This window comes from Arabidopsis lyrata, assembly GCF_000004255.2.
Source record: "Arabidopsis lyrata subsp. lyrata unplaced genomic scaffold ARALYscaffold_2, whole genome shotgun sequence".
NCBI classification, from domain to species: domain Eukaryota; kingdom Viridiplantae; phylum Streptophyta; class Magnoliopsida; order Brassicales; family Brassicaceae; genus Arabidopsis; species Arabidopsis lyrata.
In genome coordinates, this window is record NW_003302554.1 from 12,688,927 (window position 1) to 12,711,773 (window position 22,847).

General features: G+C 34.0%; 3 protein-coding genes and 1 pseudogene across 10 annotated transcripts; 3 read left to right on the forward strand and 1 right to left on the reverse strand.

Annotated features, from left to right (window-relative positions):
* Window positions 1-459: 459 nt before the first annotated feature.
* Window positions 460-2,117, reverse strand: LOC9324682 (annotated as a pseudogene).
* On the forward strand, window positions 1,991-5,052 carry LOC9324683. 2 transcript variants are annotated; one of them, XM_021035879.1, is made up of 3 exons: window positions 1,991-2,455; window positions 3,747-4,736; window positions 4,810-5,052. In XM_021035879.1, exons 2-3 carry the CDS (start codon window positions 3,846-3,848, stop codon window positions 4,870-4,872), a joined length of 954 nt encoding a protein of 317 aa, XP_020891538.1. In that variant the 5' UTR covers window positions 1,991-2,455; window positions 3,747-3,845; the 3' UTR covers window positions 4,873-5,052. The 2 variants fall into 2 exon arrangements, with proteins under 2 accessions (XP_020891538.1, XP_020891537.1); XM_021035878.1 differs by having other exon boundaries at window positions 3,747-5,052.
* Window positions 5,053-8,124: 3,072 nt separating this feature from the next.
* Window positions 8,125-10,968, forward strand: LOC9323207 (ultraviolet-B receptor UVR8). Of its 7 annotated transcripts, none has more exons than XM_021035099.1 (7): window positions 8,126-8,334; window positions 8,647-8,691; window positions 8,800-9,080; window positions 9,170-9,519; window positions 9,598-9,999; window positions 10,079-10,448; window positions 10,517-10,968. In XM_021035099.1, the coding sequence occupies exons 3-7, from the start codon at window positions 8,847-8,849 to the stop codon at window positions 10,763-10,765; spliced, it is 1,605 nt and encodes a 534-aa protein (XP_020890758.1). In that variant the 5' UTR covers window positions 8,126-8,334; window positions 8,647-8,691; window positions 8,800-8,846; the 3' UTR covers window positions 10,766-10,968. The 7 variants fall into 7 exon arrangements, with proteins under 7 accessions (XP_020890763.1, XP_020890758.1, XP_020890761.1 ...); XM_021035102.1 differs by having other exon boundaries at window positions 8,126-8,317; XM_021035104.1 differs by having other exon boundaries at window positions 8,125-9,080; window positions 10,079-10,146; window positions 10,213-10,448.
* Window positions 10,969-18,740: 7,772 nt separating this feature from the next.
* On the forward strand, window positions 18,741-20,724 carry LOC9323208 (probable pectate lyase 5). Its single transcript, XM_002887097.2, has 4 exons — window positions 18,741-19,004; window positions 19,114-19,854; window positions 19,945-20,083; window positions 20,174-20,724. Exons 1-4 carry the CDS (start codon window positions 18,880-18,882, stop codon window positions 20,393-20,395), a joined length of 1,227 nt encoding a protein of 408 aa, XP_002887143.1. The 5' UTR covers window positions 18,741-18,879; the 3' UTR covers window positions 20,396-20,724.
* The last annotated feature ends 2,123 nt before the right edge of the window (window positions 20,725-22,847 follow it).

Here is a 22,847-nt window from a genome sequence, read left to right on the forward strand (position 1 = left end):
TGCAGGCAAAAAGGAATCCTATAATTTTGGTTAAGGTGCATTGTTGATATGAAATGGATTTGGATAAACTGCAATGTATAATTAAAACGAAGTCGTTTTAGCAGTTGAATGAAAATGAATTGGTTTTGGAGCCTAATTTGTGATTTCTAAACATTATAATTTAGTGCAGAAAGAAAAACATTATAATCTATGGGTGTGATTGGTGGGTAATAGAAAAATTGAAAAGAAAAGAGAAGTAATAAGTAGAAGAATAGAGAAGAAAAGAAAGATGAACTTTTTTTTATTTGATTGGTGGTTAATGAGAGTAATTGAGAAAAATTGATAAAAATTTAAATATTATTATTTTAAATCTATAAAAATTAAATTAAAATTATAGAATTATTGTGAATCATGCTCTAGTTCTAAAGATTACATTATTCAATTAAACAAAATATTTTTTTTTTAAACATAATTTAAATTCTACCGACGATGCCGAGATCCATATCTTTTTACTGACCATATGTTTTTAGCAATATGATCACGAACTATCCGCATATACATTCCTGCCTCTGATGATTCTTTGATTCTAACACTATCATTGTTATCTGACTTATCTGCCATATCATGTTGAGCTTGTACAACATCATTCTCGGAATCAATACTGTCAAAGTCATTGGGGGGGTGTATTGAAGAAATAATTTGGAGTGATTTGAGTTTTAATGAGTTTTGAGATGATTTTGGTGAATTTTGGTGAATTAGAGAATTTGATATCAAAACTCTCCCAAATCCCACCTAAAACCATGAGATTTGGATATTTGAATTTTTAACTAAGATGTTCTATGAAATCCTACCAAAAATCACTCAAGTCATTTCAAATCCACAACTTAAAATGTTTCTAATAACAGTGGATTTGATTGTAGATTTTAAAATCACTAATCCAATAACACTTGATTTTAAAAAGATTTTTAAAATTCATGTTTGAATAACATATGATTTATTTTTTTTAATACAAATCATTTCAAATCCTTTATTGAATACACCCCCCATAGTTTTTAATATTATGCTGACGAATAAAATTATGCAGACCCATTGTCGCGAATATAACACTTCTTTGTGTAGTCATTTCATACCTCGAAAATTCATTTAGAACCCTCCATTTTTTCTTCCATAAGTCGAATGTTCGTTCAATAATAGAACGTAATGATGCATGCCATCTATTATACATTTTCTTACTGTTTCGAGGAGGCTCACCGTTAATAAACTCTTGGAGATGATATCTTATGCCGTCTCTATGTTCTTTTCGGTATGGAGCTAAATATCCGCGTTTATTAGCATATCCAGAATCTACAAGATAATATTTACTTTATGGAAGTACAGGAAACAGTGGATCATCACTTATCGCAGCCGCCAAAACACGTGCATCATGGGCAGATCCTGCCATCCCAACAAAATAATATGTGAAAAGCATGTCAAAATCACATATGGCTATAACATTGAAGCTTGCAATTCCCTTTCTGTTTATAAATCGGAGATCTTCTCGACCTGGTGTAACCATAACAGGTACATGTGTTCCATCAAGTGCACCAACAAATCCACTAAAAAAAAGTCAATATCTTGTATCGTCTTGCAAACGGTTGGAGATAGCTCTAAGTTCTTCGACTGTTCTGGGAAGTATATATTCTACAGCCAACCGTTCCATTGCTTTAAGAACATAATGAAACTTTCGCCAAATTGTCTCCTGGACATGCCCAAACCTTAGTGCAATATCACCTTGTGTATCATTTTGGGCACAAATGATTAGAAAGATTGCAACACTCTCGTCGAGGCTTATGTTTGTCGAAATATTAAATTTAAACAATTTAACAAAAAAAAATTCTCAAGATTGTTTTTTGGATGGATAAAACATTTGCAATGGAGTGTGTAAACTATGAGAACAAATACTCCTATTTATAAGCAAAGTATTTCTCTCTCGCTTCCTTCACTTGTTTATAAAAAAATGGGTTGTCGGGGTGTAGCCCCATCGATAGTTTCGATTAAGTCCACAACCACATGAAACTTTGTCCTCTTCCTCTAGCTACACAACGAAACTTATACAGTGTGTATCTCCACGGTTTTTGATATTCAAGTTTGAACTCCATCATCGTTAATTACTAACGATTTCCGTCTAATCTATTTCTAAACCGGATTAAAATTTATTAAAACCAAAAAATGCAAATTATACAACACTCGATATCAGATTCAACCCGGTTCAAACACGACCCAACACAACCACACTTATGTCGAACCCTCTCACCAGTGGGGAAGGTTTCAAAATTGACATTCATTAAAGGGGGAAACACAGACACCAACTTGATTTCAATTTCATACCCACGCACGAACCCTATATGTGTGATTCCAAACCCTAAATCTACGAGAGAAGATTTCGTCGAGTAGCTCTTAATCGAGAGAGAATTTTTCGATTTAAGGTTGCAATGAGGTAAGAGATTTGAATCCTAATTCGTTTTGTTTTGTACCACAAAAATTTTAATTTTGGTCTCGAAATTTTGATGTTCTCTAGTGACGATAATGATGAGGCTGAACCAGAGAGAAATCTCAAGATGGTTGAAGATGAGAGCGATCCTAGTGACCCAGATTATGCTACTCCTAATGAAGAAGAAAGCGATTCTGATGAAAGTGATTATGATGTTGAATGTTATGACGAAGTTATGGAAAGGTTTCACTTAGAAGTTGAAGACTCTGTATCTTTGTTCAGGGATGAGATTTCGATACGACATGATGTTTATCCGGATAGCGACAGTGACGATGAAGATGTTGTAGTGGTTACTGGAAACAGAGGAAAAAGAATGCTCAGAGGAAGAGGAGATGGAAATTTACACTTTGGACAAGTATTTTGCAGTGGTGTTGCGTTTAAAGAGGCTGTGTTGGATCATGCTCTCAAGGAAGGCCGCAACATTAAACAGTATAAGTGGGATCAAACAATTCTTGGATATAAGTGTGCTATGGAGAATTGTAATTGGCGGATATATTGCTCAATAAGTAAGAGCTTGAACAGATGGCAAGTGAAAGTTTTTCATACTTATCATTCCTGCAATCGAAATGGAGAATGTGAGATGTTGACTGATCCGATTATTGCACGTCTGTTTTTGGACAAGATTAGACAAGATCCCGATTACTATAAGCCCATGAAAATTCAGGAAATGATCAAGGAGCAGTGGAAGCTAGTTGTGACAAGGAATCAATGTCAAGAAGCTAGGAAGAAAGTATTGAGATGGATCAAGAAAGAGTATGAAGATCAGTTTGCACATATTCGAGGTTATTGCAAAGAGATTATTGACTCTAATAAAGATTCAACTGTGGCAATCGAAACTGTCGCTGGACCAGATGGTGAAGATCTCTTTGATCGGTTTTATGTCTGTTTTGACATCCTCAGAAATTCATGGAAAGAGACATGTCGTCCTCTCATCGGTGTTGATGGTACTTTCCTCAAAGGCTCACTCAAAGGTCAGCTACTAGTTGCTATAGGTAGAGATGCGTGTAACAAAATGTATCCAATAACATGGGCTATAGTACAAGTCGAGAATGAGAATAATTGGATGTGGTTTGTTAGAATGATCAAGTCTGATTTGGATCTTAAAGATGGTGACGGCTTCATCATAACCTCAGATCGACAAAAAGTATGTCATCTACTTGTTTGTTAATTAGATATGTTGCTTGATTTGATGTTCTTGTTTGTTGATCCTGTCTTTTTCTCATGTTGGATATTCTAGGGATTGATAAAAGCTGTAGCGACAGAGTTACCAAAAGCTGAGCATAGGAAATGTGTGAGACACATTTACGGAAATTTGAAGGCAAATCATGGAAAAAAGATGGATATGAAACCACTCATCTGGAATTTGGCATGGAGTTACAATGAAAAACAATATAAAAACAATCTGGAAAGGCTGAAAGAGTATGACGAAGGTGTCTACAATGATGTTATGAACTCTAACCCGAAGAGTTGGTGCCGAGCTTTTTACAAGATAGATGGAAAATGTTGTGAAGACGTTGAGAACAACACAGTTGAATCATTCAACAATAGCATTGGAAAAGCAAGGGAAAAACCAGTTATGCCAATGTTGGAGACTATCAGGAGACTAGAAATGACACGCATTTCTTTGAGAAAAGCCATTGCTAATAGTCACCCAGGAAAATTCACAACATATGTCCAGAAATTCCTTGATGAAGAGCATGAAGATGCTGCAAAGTGCACAATATGGCCATGCACTAGTGGAAAGTTTGAGGTTAAAATTAGTGGGCAGTCAGAGCGGGTAGACATGACACTAAAGAAATGCACTTGTTGCAAGTGGGATATATGTGGGATCCCATGTCAGCATGCCTATGGAGTGATATTGAAAAACAACCTTAATCCAGATGATTATGTGTCGGATTGGTTTCTCACATCTCGCTTAAGAGAGACATATAATGAGGCAATGATCCCACAAAGAGGTTCAAATTATTGGGCTCGTGGTGACGTAGCACTGGTGACTCAACCTCCCGAGCCACTACAACTTGGACGAAAGAAGAAGGATAAGAAACAGAAAAGAAAGAAAGGAATTAATGAGTCTCCATCCAAAAAGAAGAGTAAGAAGAATAAGAAGAACAACAAGGATAAGGAAATTGGGTCTCCATCGCAGACAAAACCTAAGAGGATAATGCACTGCAAGAAGTGTGGACAAGGTGGTCATAATTCTAGGTCATGTGCCAAAAGAGCAAAACGGGTAAGTCATTCTACACCGACTGTTTTATGCTCGTTTATATTGGTTTTAATGACTGTTGTTCTTTTATAATCAGACTCATGGTGAAGGTTCAGGAAGTCAATCTACAGAGCTCATGTCTCAAGTGGATCAAGCGTAGAATCACAAGTGCATCAAGTGTAGAATTAGTTAGCCTTTTTGGCCGGCAAAGAAGAAATTCTCTCTATTTTGGCCTTTTTTAGAATTGAACTATGTTTCAGCTTTTATCATTTTGGTACTCAAATCATCATGTAATGGTGTTATCTATGACATGATTAGGTTCACTTTCAGATTTCATAAATTCTCTGTAAATTACGGTTGTGTTCGTGTTCAAAATCTTAACCGAATTGGGTAATAACAATGAAACGTCGATTTTGAAACCTTCTGAGCATGTGAGAGGGTTCAAAAATATGGTTGTATTGGCGGGTCTGAAACCAGATCATGTTTTAATTGCGTTTTTTGGTTTAGATGAATTTTAATCCGGTTTAAAAGGGGATTAGACGGAAGTCGTTAGTGATTAACGATGATGGGGTTCAAACTTGAATATAAAAAAAGTGTGGAGATACACACTGTATAAGTTTCGTTGTGTAGCTAGAGGAAGAGGACAAAGTTTCATGTGGTTGTGGACTTAAACGAAACTTTTGATGGGGCTACACCCCGACAACCCTAAAAAAAATTTAAAAATTGATTTATCATTTTGGAAAATGTGCCACTTATCTAGAGGATATGGTTCAACTTGCTTTTTAGTGGGCAGAATAATTTCTACTTGTTTTTGCTTTCTCGAAGAATTATTTCTTTTTTTTTACTGTTTTGTTTTTCTTCCTAACTGGTAAAAAGATAATACATATGAAAAGATTTTTTTGTTTTTTCATTTCTTTTCTTCTACCAACGTCGTCATCCAGTCAGACCTTATGTGGTTTATTTGTATTATTAGGGAGCATATTTGAATATATTGCAATGATTTAAAATGAAGTTGTTTTAATTTTGTTTAAAAGCAAATTTGAAAATATTTCAATGATTTAAAACAAAGTCGTTTTAATTAAATAAAAACACAATTTTTGATTTATATATATTTACTATAGCTGCCTCACTTTTTTATTTATATAATATACTAACTACATGTTCAAGAAATACTTCATCGTAATCTCTTCTATTGGTAAGTGTTTATAGCTATTTAACCATACATTATTGGTTTATGGTTATTGAAAAGTGTTTGTTAACCTTCATCACATTTTTGACATTGTATATTGCAATGTATAATGTAAAACAAAGCTGTTTTATTTCAATAAAAAAAAAACTCTAATTTTTCCTATATTTTCACTATCACCACTTCATTTTTATCCAATAGATTATATGATCCAAGAAAATCGTCATCGTAATCTCCTTCATTGGTAAGTGTTTCTAACAATTTGATCACACAACCTGTTAAGCCTTTATTTCATTTTTGTCATATGATTTCGATAAACTAAACATATGCATTGTTTATTAATCAGATAACTACATGAGCTATCATAAACAACTTTTTAAGAAAAACCAGCTTAGCTCAAATTGATTCCATATGTCAAATTATGTTAATCAATTTGAGGGAAGACCTTTTTTTATTAAAAAAATGTCCAGAAATCGAAATTGTAGAGAAAGTAAAAAATGGTGAGTATAGAAAATTTTGAAAGAAAGATATATATGGGTTTCGGCCCAATCATAAAAAAGTTATGTATCTGTTTTTTTTTTTTTTTTTGGCAATTGGATATAAATAAATAACTAAAAATTTTGATAGATATGTTGTTGCTTTTCTAATACAAATGTGTGAAATGATTTTATTTCTTTTATTTTTGGTTAATTTCAAACAATAAATGAAGTATGGATTTGTGCTTTGTGTGCTGCTTTGCCAGTAGCTGATCAGATTATTCATAGAGGTATGAAAAGTGATCCAAGGTGTCAGATGTGTGGAGAAGATGGAGAATCCATAAATCATGTACTCTTTACATGCTCTGTGGCACGTCAGTTGTGGGCTATTTCTGGTGTCCCAACTCCAGAATTTGGCTTTGGTAGGAGTGCTATTTTTGCTAATATGCAGTTCTTATTTGAGCTTCAAAAGAATTTTCTGGTTCCTGCTCAAATAAGAAGGCTGTGGCCTTGGGTCCTTTGGAGACTGTGGAAAAATATAAACAAGTTATGTTTTGAGGGTACTCACTTTTGTCCTGCAATTTCCTTTGAAAAGATCAAGGAAGATGCGCATGAGTGGTCCATTGCGCAATCCCAGATTAACTCCACTGAAACTCATTGTATTGGTAGTTCTGAATCTGGTGCAATACCTTTTGTTGTGCCTGTTCCTTCTCCCTGGTAGCCGCCTCCTCCAGGATGGGTTAAATGCAACATTGGGGCTGCTTGGTCAGGGAAAAAAGATTTAGGTGGGAGTGCTTGGGTTTTGCGTAATGAACATGGGGTGGTGTTGTTACATAGTAGACGGGCTCTTTGTGATGTTACTAACAGAAGTGATGCGCTACTTAAAAGTGTCATTTGGGCTATTGAATGTTTGCATAGTCATAAGATGTCTAGGGTTCTGTTTGTCTTTGAACCAGGAGATTTGTTATCGGCATTCAACAGACCAAATGCTTGGCCTTCTTTTAGGTATCAAGTCTCTGAATTACTTCATTTTTTGGGAAAGATTGTGGTTTGGAATGTTTTAGAGGAGAAGTTTTTGGCAAATAGAGGTGCTTCCTTGATTGCTCAAAGTGTTGTGAAGGAGGACAGAGTTCAGTCTTATGTTGCTTCAGGACATCCTCGTTGGCTACATCATCTTTTTGAGGAAGAAAGAAGCAGCAGTGTGGGTTCATCTTCTTCTCTAGTTTGATCTTTCTGCAAACTCTTTTTTTGGTGATTGGTATATGTGTATATTAGGACATAATGTCCTAATACGCCCCCTCGAGATGATGGCTCTTTGGCCATTAATCTCGGAATGTTCGGGCTTAGATCGACGGCATCAATTTTGGGCCTTGTCGATGATTGGACCATCTTTGGGTCGGATCGGGCTCTGATACCATATTAGAATATGGGCTTCCAACTCAAAACCAATTGGGAATGAGTGGAGTGGCCCATATCCCTTATATATTACTTAGGATCCCTTCCAACTTCCGATGTAGGACATTATGTCCTAATGGTGTATACCTTTCTTTATGTTAACCTATTATTTTGTTAAGGTTATGCAGCAGTTCTAATATCAATATAATCCAATTCCAGTGAAAAAAAAAAAAATGAAGTATGGATTTGGGCTTATTTACAAGTGGACTTGTATCCTATTTTCATTTCCATGTGTGTTACTACGCAGACACCTAATCACCCCTTTGTGGAAAACGTATAGATATATATAAAGATTGAAACTTTACCCTCATCATCAATCGTTTCTTCGTCTCCATCAAAACCCAAATGAAAACTTTCTTTATAGAAATTCACGGAGACGAATAAATGATTAAAGTCCCTTCCTTTCCTTCTCTGTAATTTCATTCCACCACAAAGGCACAAACCCATAAACAAAAGCTCTCTTTTTTATCTCTCTTTTGGTCCAACTTGTGAGTCTCAAAGTCTGGTAATGTAATTTTGATGAAATTGTGTGGCTTGTAATCCTTATTCTTTTGATTTGTATATGTTGATGATCCTTGATCAACGATCACGATCATGATCTTCAGATATACAATTTTGTAATTTGTGATCGCTTAATATTTTATTAACAATGGTTTCTCCTTTGCTGTTGTTGTTGTTGATGATGGTTCTGATCTGGATTTGTTTAGTGTGTTTTTGTGGAATCAGTTAATGATCTCATTGTTTGTATTTACTGGACTATAAAGTTTTGATCTTGATGATGATCTCTTTTGTGATCTTATTGGCTAAACATGAACAGCATTTTGTCTCGGTGTCTTCAATCATCATCACTTAGCATTCAAAGGTAGCTTCTTTTTGTTACTATATGTGTGTATATGTCTGAAGATTTTGGTTGTTAGGATCATTGGAGTGAACAATGCACTAGTTTAATGATGGTTTTGGTGGTTTTTAGTGAGTTATATAAACGTTTTGGGCTCTGCAAAAGTTGAGCAGTGGTCAATGGATACTACTACATCAAGTGGTAGTAGCCCTGCTACGTTACAACTCCATAGCATCATCCCGGAGAATCCGATCGCGGCACTGGAGTTGTCATTTCCTCCGTTTCTGCGTCTGAAACGCCAATGCCTTGGTAGTTCTGTTCCTGGAGAATTTTTCTTGGCTTCTTGTCCTTCCATTGTCCTTCATGTTCTCACAACATGTGATTTGGGTCCTCGGGACCTTGCGAAACTCGAGGCAAGTGATGCTCAACTTTCTTTCATGGTTTTATTCTGTCTTTTATGTGTGTTGATGCTATCTGATTGATTTTGATTTATTACCCTCAGGCAACCTGCTCCTTCTTCAGGAAGCCGGCAAACTTTTCTCCCGACTTTGACCTTTCGATCTCAGAAGTTGCAGCTCTCGACATTTGCCAAAAGAGGGCGATATTTAAATGTATGGGAGAGGAAGAACGCCAAGAAATCAAAAGGAGATGCGGAGGCTCGTGGAAGCTGGTTTTAAAGTTCTTGCTGGCTGGTGAATTTGGTTGCAGGCGAGAGAAATCACAAGCACTTGCAGGTCCTGGTCACAGCATTGCCGTGACATCAAAGGGCGTTGTCTACTCCTTCGGATTTAATGGTTCAGGACAACTCGGTCAGGGAACCACTCAAGACTCTTGGCAGCCTCTACCAGTCAGGTTACTCATTTCTCTGATGATTCAGTTTGGTCTAATAGTCAGAAATGTTGAGTTCATTGGAGGTACATTGTGTTGCAGATCACTTAACGGGATCCGGATCATTCAGGCAGCTATTAGCACTGATAGAACATTTGTAATCAGTGATGCTGGTGAAGTTTATGCCTTTGGAAAAGTTTGTTTTAGCGAAGCTAAGTTAGAGGTCCCAGAAACTAAGCTAATCACAACTCCCCAGCGGGTCAAGTCCTTGGCGGAAATCTTTGTGGTACAAGCCGCGATAGGAAATTACTTCACGGCGATTTTGTCGAGAGAAGGCAGAGTCTATACATTATCATGGGGAAACGATGAAAGACTCGGTCACCAAACTGACCATAGCTGTTCGTTGCCTCAACCTCTGTTGGGCGCCTTGGAGAACATCCCAGTCGTGCAAATTGCTGCTGGCTTTTGTTATCTCCTTGCTTTAGCATTTCAACCCACCGGCATGTGAGTCCTTGTAACGTCTCCATTGTTCTTAACCCAGTTTATATGTGCTTACTATTGCCATTTTCTTGCTCTTATGTAGGTCGGTGTACTCAGTTGGATGCGGTTTGGGTGGGAAGCTTGGGCATGGTTTATCTGATTCTGATGCCAGTGAGAAATATCCTCGTTTGATTAAGAAGTTTGGTCTTTTAAACATTGAACCGGTTATGGTCTCAGCAGGGCCATGGCATGCTGCTGTAGTTGGGAAAGATGGGCGAGTCTGCACGTGGGGTTGGGGTCGGTTTGGTTGCTTGGGTCACGGAACGGAAGAGGCAGAAAATGCTCCTAAGGTTGTAGACGGATTGAAGGATGTTAAAGCCGTGCATGTCGCCACTGGAGTGTACACAACCTTTGTTGTGTCTGATGATGGTCAGGTTTACTCATTTGGCTCTGGCGGAGCCAATCTTGGGCAGGTAAGTCTGTGTTTCCTTGTTTTCTTGGTTTCAGACTTGAGACAATGGTCTTGATAATCGGGATTTAACAGGATGATGTGGATGAAAATACTCTGACCCCGAAGCTAGTTTCATCGTTGAAGGATACAAAAGAGCGTATGGTACATGTGAGTTTGACAAACTCGGGGAATGGGACTGGTCATACATTTGCAATGACCGAGTCCGGGACACTCTATGCATTCGGGGCTGGGAACAGAGGGCAGCTCGGCGTGGAGCTGGGCGAAAACTTGACGGAAAGAGCGGAACCAGCAAAAGTTGCCGGTATTGATCTCTCTTAGAGATTTGGGAAAGAAAACAAAAAAACATCTTTTAATTTAGGTTTCCATCACCATTGATCTTGAGACTAATGTTTAAAGAAGTGGTTGTACATAGTAACAGGAAGGTAAAATGACGTTTAAGATTGTTATGGTTTCTTTTATTAGATTGACTGCAATTGTTTCTTTGGATAATTTAGCGTTTACATGTTTAGCGTTTTTGTAAATTGCAGTTGGTAAACAAGTTCGGACCTAAGATACTTGGGCCTGAAACTTTAGGGGTGTATCACAGGCCCACTAGAATTGACCTACAAAATTAAATCAATTTCTTCAAAACATTAATAAAGTCTATGCCTAAGATCTATAAATTCGAAACCCTTGTTAGAATTCAATCATTTAAAAAAACATTGTCTAACTATAATGGGCAACTTAAATCAATTCAGTACTAACATTAAATTTCATTTTTTGTTCAAATAAATTTATTGGCTAACGAGATAGACATGTTTCAAATGATTTTTTCAGCTAAAATTGATATTACCATTAATATCTTATGTTGCCAATTGAGTATAGATTTTTTTTTTTTTTGTCAAAGAGAGTATAGATTAGTTACCACATGCATGATAATCACAATTATCTATAAAATTATAAAAACTCGTTGTAAAAGTTAAAAGTTTATTTGATGTTCTAAGATCATAATCATCATAATAATTAATGAGTATACCATTATGAAGGTTAATCATTAGAGTGGGTGATTATAATTTGGTATTGATCTTATACTTTATCACATGGTCCAATCATTTGGGTGTTTGAAATTTACTAGAGTAAATTTTTTTAGGTAAATCAAATTTTCCCTTGCTGCTTTTAAGTTGTCGGTCTTTATATAGTAATACTATTGATAATAAGAAATCAATTTCTGCATTAGAAAGTTAGAACTGAACTCATATATACTAAAACCTGGAGGCTGGAGAATATGAACCTTTCTTAATTATATCAACTCTCACTAAAACCTAAGTTTCACTGGACAATCTCGTGATGTGTAAAATTAGCAAGGTCATGAAAATTATCCCCAAAGAAAGTTGTGGAGTGTAATAAAAGTTAATGGCTCGTCGGGACTCGGGACACATTAATTACAATTGAAATGATTATCAAGTAGATAATCACATACTTATTGATAAGGACTAATTAAAATGTTGACTTTTTGATAATCGAACAATGTGGGCAACAACAATATAACTAGTCATTTACTCATTAGACACTCACAAGAACACAAATAGCTGCTTTTATAAATGCTATTATATCATTTTGTCAACACTAATATTATACTACCAAAATACTAGTACAATATTTAGAGTGGGGAAAAACAAAGAATTCATGGTAAGAAATGTCAAATAGCGATATGAGATAAATGATTATATAAAAGCTATCATGATCAGCACATGGCTTCAGAAAAGGCCATGTGATTCCCTCTTTTATGGTCACCATTTTTTCAGGGCTCTTATCTATATTTCTATATAATGTCCATACTTGTATATACTTTAATGTTTGTGTTTTAATGTATAGTTGGTTACTATGAGTAATGTATGAACAGCGTTAACATTCTATTATTCAGAAACAGAATATTGGTCTAATCATTTGTATATATCTCAATAATTAGAATGTATTTGGTTCGGTTTCGGGTACGTATAAGGATGTATACAAATCGTCCGCAATGGAAATATCATGTGCTTAATTAAAATTGGTAATATAGTATATAACTAACCGAATTCAATCCCTAGACTTCTTAAAATGGCTAATCTATTGCAGTAGTATATTATAAGAACATTAAACGTCTATCTTAAGCTAGCGTACCAAGATATCGGTAGACTTTAGACTTTTAGGTCTTTGTGTATCTTGATAATAAATTATGGAACAACGTACGGTAGAAATTTAGTTTATGGTTCTAAATTTTATATTAGTTTATAGGGAGACGTTTACTAGGGAACTATATTGACAAAATAAATAGATATATCATATATATAAATAACTATATTGATTTATTTAAGAATCCGTAGAAAATAAGTTTCATAGATATATTTACAATTAATCATGCAAAATCGCAAAATTGATGAGTGGAAAACGATTTTACTAAAAAGGGGGAAAACTTATGGAAACACATTATTATTACATCATTCCATAAGTTACCAATCATATTCTAGGTAGATTAAAATGTAAATTTATATGGATTTTAGTCCACTTTAAACTAGATATCAATTTTCCAACCCTAGGTCTCCCATTTGATAGATTGGAAAAAAAAAATCTTCTGAGTTTTGATATCTCAAAATCTCTATGATAGTACTCCCTCTGTTCCTAAAAGTTTGATGTTATAGTGTTTTAGGTTTGTTCCACAAAGATTGATTTTCTGGATTTTTTCTTTATTTTTTCTTTATTTTTAATTAATTGATATTAATAAATCGTAGATTCCAAAACGTAATGATTAACTGTTTCAGAATACTTGGTTCATAGTTTATTAAAAAATATTAAATAAAATGAATAATTAAACAATGATTGTTTCTTAAAATATGTGAAATCTCTAGAAAATCAATATTCTAGGAATAGAGGGAGTATCATATTTTCTCGTTCTTTGTAATTTTATGGCACGTTGATGTACCCAAAATAAAAGGTTTGATTAGTGAGTGGCCCACAAAAAGTGGAATGATTCCACAATACTATTCTCTCAGTTCATAAAAGAACGATGTTTTGAGTTTTGCACGTAATTTAAGAAAAAAATAATTTTTATATTTTTTATTATTATTTTATTAGTTTAATAATGAAAGTTTTACTTTTTTCTTTTCTCTATTGATCATAAATAAAAATAATGATGTTGTTTTTTTACAAAACATCAATTTTGGTGGAACGAGTAAAAACTCAAAACATCAAATAACTAAGGACAGAGGGACTACAAGTTATTATCAATTACAAGTCCCTTACAAGTTATCCCTCCATCTATTTTGTGATTATGTAAAACTGATTTTTAATACTCCATTCCACTATCATTCCAAATATTTTGTTTCACTTTCTACGATGATGTGATGTGTGATTATGCTATGTTCACAAATTAGACCAAAAATTGGAAACTACGGCTTTCTAGAAATTGGTGGCGCAAGACTAACCGGTGACCGGAGATCGAAGGGCTGACGTTGAGGGTAATAAACGGTCGAGATGAGAGCCATGAATGCAGGGGTGAGGCCAGACCAGGCTCACATGGACGAACGTGCCCATTTTTATGATTTGGACCATGAACCATAATCGGTTTCCGACTATTGGATCTGAAACCGGTTCTGATGTGTCCTACGAAGTTGTACTTTTGTCAGAAACTAATTAATTTATGAATAGTGTTAATTTCGTGAGTCAATAATAATTGGTGGGGAAATGGGTGGGTCCATTAATCCATTGTCCTAAATCCTAATTAACTTCCTAATCATTCAATGTATTGTCGATTTAGAAAGGGAAATTTCAGAAGACATAATTCGAGATTTTTATATAGACCGACAAATGTAAACGATTGTGATTTTGTATTTTGAAAGCTAAATAATGTTTTGATTTCATAAATTCTAAATCAATGATGATGGTTCGAAAAAAAAAAAAAAACTGACGATGGTAGACACGTGATCATTAGCTAAGTAAAACATGTATTGCAGACAATATACACGTTACCAAGGTATATGTCACTTCATTTTTATCACGGTAAGATTAGATTAGTAAAGTTAGAGAGATAAGGAAAAAGATTAATTCACATTAATTGGTAAATGTGTGTACAAAGAGTATTTATACTCTCTAAAGTATGAGCTATAATTACATTATAAGCTATATACAAGTATTAAGTTATATGTATACATTTTTAAGGTACATGAAATAAATCTTGGAGTTGACACTTATTTACAAGAAAATATCATTGTCATAAATATTTATCTATTAACGAAAAAATATTTTAGAAAATGTGGCTTCCAAATATGGTAACAAATTAATTTTGTTTCTAAATTCGATTAATTGCTAATTTTTCTAAAACATCTCTACCTAATTTAAACATTAATATATGATTCTTCTTTCGCTTTTATATGATCTTATAGTAACTTATTTTGAATTTATATAAAATAAATATAATTAATAAAATAATAGATTTTTTCTGTATATAATGTGATTCAAATTTTTTAAAACGGACATATTACACAATCAATGAAGAAAAAATATGTGTCTAATGTCCCATATTGCTTAAAAAATTGGGCAATAGTTCAAAATCATATTATAACAAGACTAAAATGATTCTGAATACAAATCGGGGTTATATGGTGGGATGGGTTTGGGTCGATATTAATACATGACAATATACCACAGATAAAACCTAGAATTAAAAACAAAAATATAATTATATAATCTTAAATACTAAACAATATAAACAAAAAAAATATAACTTAAAATTTAAAATTTTTAGTTTAAAAAAAGAGAAATTGTTAAAAATACCCCTTTTCAATACCCCTTTTCAAAAATGCCCCCTTTGAGAGTCCATTTTTAAGAACCCGCTTTTAATTTTTAATGACCATTTTACCCTTATTTGAAACAAAATTAGATCCACAAAATATAAAATATTTTTTGGCGGGAAAAGTGATCCCGCAATTTTCTCGCCAAAACACTTGTAAAAACTTGTAAAACCTTTAAAATACCTTGTAAAATTTTTTCGTAAAACTTTTTTCCGCCAAAAAATTTTCCCGCCAAAAAAAAAGTTTTTTGCGAGAAACGTGATTCCGCAATTTTTTTGGCGAAATTTTTTTGGCGAGAAAAATTTACAAGGTATTTTAAAGGTTTTACAGAGTATTTACAAGTGTTTTGTAAGGTTTTACAATGTATTTTAAAAGGTTTTACAATGTACTTATAAGGTTTTATAAGGTATTTATAACTTGTAAAACCTTATAAAAAACTTGTAAAACCTTATAAAATCGCTTGTAAAATCTTATAATATCTTATAAATACCTTATAAATACGTTGTAAAACCTTTTAAAATACATTATAAAACCTTATAAATACCCTGTAAAAAACCTTTAAAATACCTTGTAAATTTTTCCTGCCAAAAATTTAACGCCAAAAAAATTGCGGAATCACTTTTCCCGCAAAAAAAGTTTTTGGCGGGAAAATTTTTTTGGCGGGAAAAATTTGTACGGGAAAATTTTACAAGGTATTTTAAAGGTTTTACAAGTTTTTACAAAATCAAATTTGTAATTTTGATGTGTGCACATTCTCATGTTTTCTTTATATATTTGTGATATCTTTTATTAAAAGAAGGGTAATTTAGTCATTTTGTACATAAAAAGGGGTCTTTTAAAAATGGACAGCCAAAGGGGGCATTTTTGAAAACGGGTATTGAAAAAGGGGTATTTTTGTGAGTCTCCCTTAAAAAAATTGATCCGCAATATACCGCGGGTTAAATTTTTTTTATACAAAATAATATCAAATTATTATAATAGTCCATGATTATAAATACTTGCCAATATTAACATTATATCATTTCTACTTCTACAATATCGCCGGTGTTTATCCCCTCTTCACACGGAGTTTGAATCTTTACTTTGGGAAATGAGGTCGCTTACTTCACTCTCTATTTTTGATGTTGTCTTTGAAACAGATTGTTTGGAGTTAACTCAAGTCTTAGACACTCCTGATGAGTGGCCTGCTTTTGCTTCAGAATTAGAAGATTTTAGCCCGTTGAAGTCTCTTTTCCCTTTTTTATGTTATCTTTTATCCCACGTTGTAACAATACCCGTGCTGACTGCCTCGCAAAAAAAGCACGATCATGCGGTTCTATCTTTTCCCATGTAAGCTCTTCTGTACCGGAATAGTTTTCTCCAGAAAAAAACCGTCTGTTTCTAGCTTGAATGGATGATTTTATTTTGCTATCAAAAAAAAAAAAAAAAAATCATTCTACACTTACAAATCTTCTAAGTACACATATTTCAACTATATTAATTATAATATAAAATAATTAAATGAAATTTTTTTTTATAATATCAACTGAAAAATCTAATAAATTATAAATTATTCTATAAAATACAATTTTGCTCCGCGGTTTACCGCTGATTGAATCCTAATACTCTAATAATTTTCCATCACAGATTGCAGACAATATACACGTACGAGTGAGGCATTGTATTTCAAAGAGGTTCGCGCGATGAGCTTTCCGCCAGTTAGAGTGACTTAGACCATCCGCAGTGGTGTAAGTGTGAGGGAGGGTGTAAGATTTTTTTTATTATTATAATTTAAAGTGAGAGAAAAAGAAAGAGAGAGAGAGTGTCTTACACCTGAGTGTAAACTTACACCCGGGTGTGAAGAAAAAGACAACTTTTGCATTATTTATGTATTTTAAAATAGATACACCCTACGCAAGGATGCACTGTTGCGTTTGCTCTTATAGTGAAATTTACTATCTCTACTGTCTTTATACCCTTTTATCTAATTTCTAATACTATATTTTTCTTTGTCTGTATATTTTTCTGGGTGATTGTGGTTCGTTAGGAATGCATCAATTCCTCATGCTTATAATTTAAGGAAATGGTGTTTTAATGTAAAAACTAAAAGATTATTATTGTATTGTATTGTTTTATGTAACATTAATTCATTAAGAGCACCCTCGATAGGGGTTTCTAAACATGAGTTTCTTAAATAAAATCAAAGTATAAGTATAGATAAATAATATTTTTTAATTATGGGTACCTTAAATTTGGAGAAACTTAGTCCAATTGTTTCTTACATTTGGAGAAACTAAGAAACAATTGGACTAAATTTCTTTAAATTTAAGGTACTCATCTAATATTTAAATAATATATATATATATTTTATTATTTATTAAGAATCATGTTTAGAAACTCCCATTGAAATTGCTCTAAGTATATTGCGAATATACAGTACTTTCTGTCATATATCGTGGTACTTTAAACATTTGTGTGTTTTTTTTTTTTTTTTTTTTTTTTTGTGCACCAAACATTTGTGTGTTTATCAATGATTCAATGTGTATCATGAAGTTAACTCTTATCGTTAAATTCATGAAACATTAAAGAAACAAAAATTTGAGATCATCTTGTATATGTTTAAAGATGACGCATCTGTATCTTCAATCAATGCTTTGTCATTTTTTTTGGTAACTTTGAGGAAGAACCCAATGTAAAATTTAATTGATTTGATTTATGGTATGTCAGGTTTGCAAATAATTAAATTTATTAGGGATATAGTCATATAGATAAGGTATTTTTATGACCAATATCAATTCTGCAAATAATCCAATTTATTAGGGATGTAGACATAGTCCTTGGACATTTAGGACGATGAATCTTATAATGAATTACTTATATCTTACATACTTTTTTAAAAAGCTTTTTTTTTTTTTACGTTAAGAATATCTTAAGAGTTGCATAGATTTTTAATGTATCCATTCTCTTCAACTGAATGACCTTTTTGTTTGCGGCACCCATTTCAACAATTATACATGTTTCTTTAAACATAAATTCTCTATCACGTCCCTTAATTTTAGCCAAAACATTTCAGCAAATTCGGCATCATTAATTTATTACACTAGGCTCCTTATATTAAGAAACATCACCTTTGTTTATCAAAACTTTATTCTTCAAGTATTCATAAGATATTATCCACTTGACATGTGTATATATGTGCTTAAAATATCAGAAAAAATTGACCAAAAAATTCGAACTTCGCAGTTGAAAGCTCAATTCTTTTTCAAGTCAATGTTCTTCTGCAATGTTGCTATATCAGTTTTATAATATGTGAAATAATGCACCCCGGTGAGTTAAAAAATAAAATGGTTGATCAAAGATTTTGAATACGATATAATAAAACACTAAATTTTAGAAGCTCACCAAAACTCCCATAAATAATTTAATTCTTCAATACGTATGTATTTTAAAAACATTTTCGTCTTTTTAGTTAAAGATTCTGAAAAGAGTGGACCCTCCATAATTAAAAATATAGAAATCAAGGGGATGAGATTTTCCTATAAAGAAGCCAAAGCCTTTCTCACCATTTTCTCTCATCACCAAACAAACAAACACATTCAAATCTCATAAACACATTAATAAGTAAAATCCTCTTGAGAGACAAGAATGAGAATGACACTTGTTCACTTGTCTCTCTCCCTCTTCTCATGTCTCCTCCTTGTCCTTTCTCCGACCTTCATTGCCTCCACTCCCGTCTCCGACCCCGAACTCGTAGTTCAAGAAGTTAACGAGTGAGTCAAGTTTAATTTATTCCTAAATCTTTTTTGTATCAAAATTTGTAGTTGTACTATTGAGAACATTCACATTTTTAACATTGTTGTTACGTATATATATTTGTAGAAAGATTAATGCGTCTAGGAGGAATCTAGGCGTGCTCTCATGTGGGACCGGAAATCCAATAGACGACTGTTGGAGATGCAACCCGAAATGGGAGAAAAACCGACAACAGCTAGCGGATTGCGCGATCGGGTTTGGAAAACACGCAATCGGTGGCCGTGACGGTAAAATCTACGTGGTGACTGATTCTAGTGACAAAGACGTGGTTAACCCTAAACCCGGAACCCTAAGACACGCAGTGATCCAAGACGAGCCGCTATGGATCATCTTCGCGCGTGACATGGTCATAAAGCTAAAAGAAGAGCTGATCATGAACTCTTTCAAGACCATAGACGGCCGTGGAGCGAGCGTCCACATTGCTGGCGGCGCGTGCATCACAATCCAGTACGTGACCAACATCATCATCCACGGTCTCAACATTCACGACTGTAAAAGGAAGGGGAATGCTTACGTTAGAGACTCTCCGTCGCATTACGGGTGGAGGACGGCGTCTGATGGTGACGCCGTCTCGATTTTCGGTGGCTCCCACGTGTGGGTAGATCACTGCTCGTTGTCGAACTGCGATGACGGTCTGATCGACGCCATTCATGGATCAACGGCCATTACGATCTCTAATAACTATTTGACGCATCATAACAAAGTTATGCTTTTGGGACACAGTGATTCGTACACGAGAGACAAGAACATGCAAGTCACCATTGCCTTTAATCACTTTGGAGAAGGTCTTGTTCAAAGAATGCCAAGGTAAATTAAAAAGAGTTTAATTTGCTAAAAAGGTCCTTGAATTTTTATATTATTTTTACTAAGACGCTTTAATTTTTGGGAAATTGGCAGATGTAGACATGGATATTTTCATGTGGTGAATAATGATTATACACATTGGCAAATGTATGCAATTGGTGGAAGTGCAGCTCCAACGATTAACAGTCAAGGCAATAGGTTTCTTGCTCCAAACGACCATGTCTTTAAAGAGGTAATTGAGAAGCAAATTTTCTATTTTTAGTCATAAGATAAATATTCAATTCAATCTGACCAAAACAACTTTTGATTTGAAATAATAAAGGTGACTAAATACGAAGACGCACCACAAAGCAAATGGAAGAAATGGAACTGGAGATCAGAAGGTGACTTGTTCCTAAACGGTGCGTTTTTTACGCCTTCGGGTGGAGGAGCTTCTTCAAGCTATGCTAAGGCTTCGAGTTTGTCGGCTAGACCGTCCTCATTAGTGGCTTCGGTCACGTCCAATGCTGGTGCACTCTTTTGTAGAAAAGGATCTCGATGTTAATCCGATGCATCTTTTCAAAATTATATATATAATCCAATCTAATTAATTAAAAAGATAAAGAAGAGGATGCATGTTGTCCCTGGTATGTCAATTTTTCGTTACCCTTTAGTTTTTATTATGGGGAGGGTTAAAGTTGTAAGATGGATTTGATGTGTATACTAAAGTAATGTGTGGATTCCCTTTGGACCAATGGGATTCTTTTAAACTTTTTGGAGTAGGGACCAATGTTTATGTTGTGGTGGGGATATGTATGTAGTATGTACAATTGCTAAGCGATTATTGTTGATTTCTTATATTGTAATAAATTAAATCAACATCTTAATTATCAACATCCGTGTGTTAACTGTTTTTTAGATGTAAAATTGCCGTTTATAGCAATTGAATATAATATTGTAATATCCCTTCATTACACACACTCATCGGATAATGCCAAACCGAACCAATAGTGATGCAATCTTGAAAAATACCTATGGCCCATCAATAACTCTGGTGATACCAAAAAAAAAAAAAAACAAATATGATTTTAGTTTTGAGGACAAAACCTTTTGAAGAAGGAGAGAATGATGTAATCTTGAAAATACGGTTAACGTCTATGGCCCATAAACAAATGGTTCAAAGCATATCAAACCCAAATTCAAAGGAGGAGTATGAAGAAAGTATCTAGATACAAAGAACCAATCTCCATTAAAGATGATTGACACTATCTCTCAAAATTAATTCTTGATTGATCTATGTAATTAATTTGATTTATTTTGCATTTCTGTTGATGATTTGTAAATTGAGTTTATATAAACTCATTTCTCCATTCATTATCAAGACATAGATTTTTGGAATATAAAAGAGACAATTTTCTCTAAAGCTTAGGCTTTGTTTTTGTTTATCTACGTTAGGTGGATTCCTTTACTTAGTAAACGTTTGAGTCTATGTCCTTTTAGTGGATTCATTAAGGTCTAGATTCGTGATCTCATCACAAAGGTTGTCATACCTTTGAGTGGCGATCCTCGATCCACCATCAAAACCATCAATCGATCCAACGAGAGAGAGCGACCGCCAGCTCGTTCGATCCCATATCTATCTCCGCATCATTCCATCAAACAACAAGAGAGAGCGTTAATGCCAGCTTGTTGCTTCCCGTGACTCCATCTCCTATCACCAAGCTTTGGATCTTATATCAAATAGCGTATGGTCTAGTGCTTTGTTTGAATGGATTGAAGACTCGTCTTTTTTATCAAGGTCGGGTTCGAGTTTTACCATCGCAATAATCGTTGTGGTTTCTCTTATGCCTTAAATGGTAAGAATACTCAGCATGTTAGATAATGTTGAACCAAAACAAAAAATTTATAGTCTAGTGGTTTGTTTGAATGGATTGAAGACTCGCCTTGTTGATCAATTTCGTGTTCGAGTTTCACCATCGCAAAAATCGTTGTGGTTTCTTTTTTGGTTAATATAGATGCTTCGGCTTTGTCTAGATTTCGGTTAGACAATTATTGTTTTGTTAATAAATTTACCGCAATCATCATAAAAAAAATATAACCGAGCACCAAATCAATCAAAGGATATTGTATATATTGGAGTTGAAATGTGAAAACATATTGTGGCATAGTAGTAGAGAATATATTCTCATGGTTACATTGGTTGCAGTGTGTAACATGGGCATATCTAATTTTTGGGATGACATTTAATTTGTCTGCAAGATCTGTAATAAGTGTTGGTTTCGTGAGTCTGACAAAACTAGAACAGAATCTCCACTAATTGGACCAGATCTGGATCTTGCTCTTTGCTCTCTTCCCTTCCCGAGACGTGGCGTTGGACAATTATTGCATTAAATGATAAGGAACCAAAATCCAAATGAGGAGCTGCAGTTTTTCAAAGTTACTCAGAATGTATATTAAATGTACGTTTCTATAATCCAATTAATCATGTGACCAATGCATTAAGTACTTAATTTTGAGTGCAATCTTATAATTGTATCTTTGTAGAAGTATACTAATGTATGATTTTCTCAGCAACTTTGTCGGTGGAGAACTATTTACTCTATGTTTTTGTTAATTTGTTGATTTTGGGCTAATTTTGGAAGTTTTGGTACCATGTTGATAGTTTAGTTTTTTTGGAATTAGGAATGGGACACACAACCTTCACGTTCATTGTAACGTGTTCTAAGAAGAGTCATGTTTCACTTTATATATATCTCAATTCATCAATTTCACCGTGTACCAAATGATGGCACACTTGCAAGTTTTTCAGTACCAAAAAAAAAAAAAACTACTTAGAACAAGTATGTAGTTATGCATATGCTTAATCTAACATATTATTACGATAAATAATCTACTATACTAAAGAAAATAAAACACAGTAATGAGTGAAAATGATAGTTAATCGAATTTTACGAAATAACAGACTGTATGTGAGATAAAAAAATTCTATATAATGAAATTTAGCCGAAATATATGGA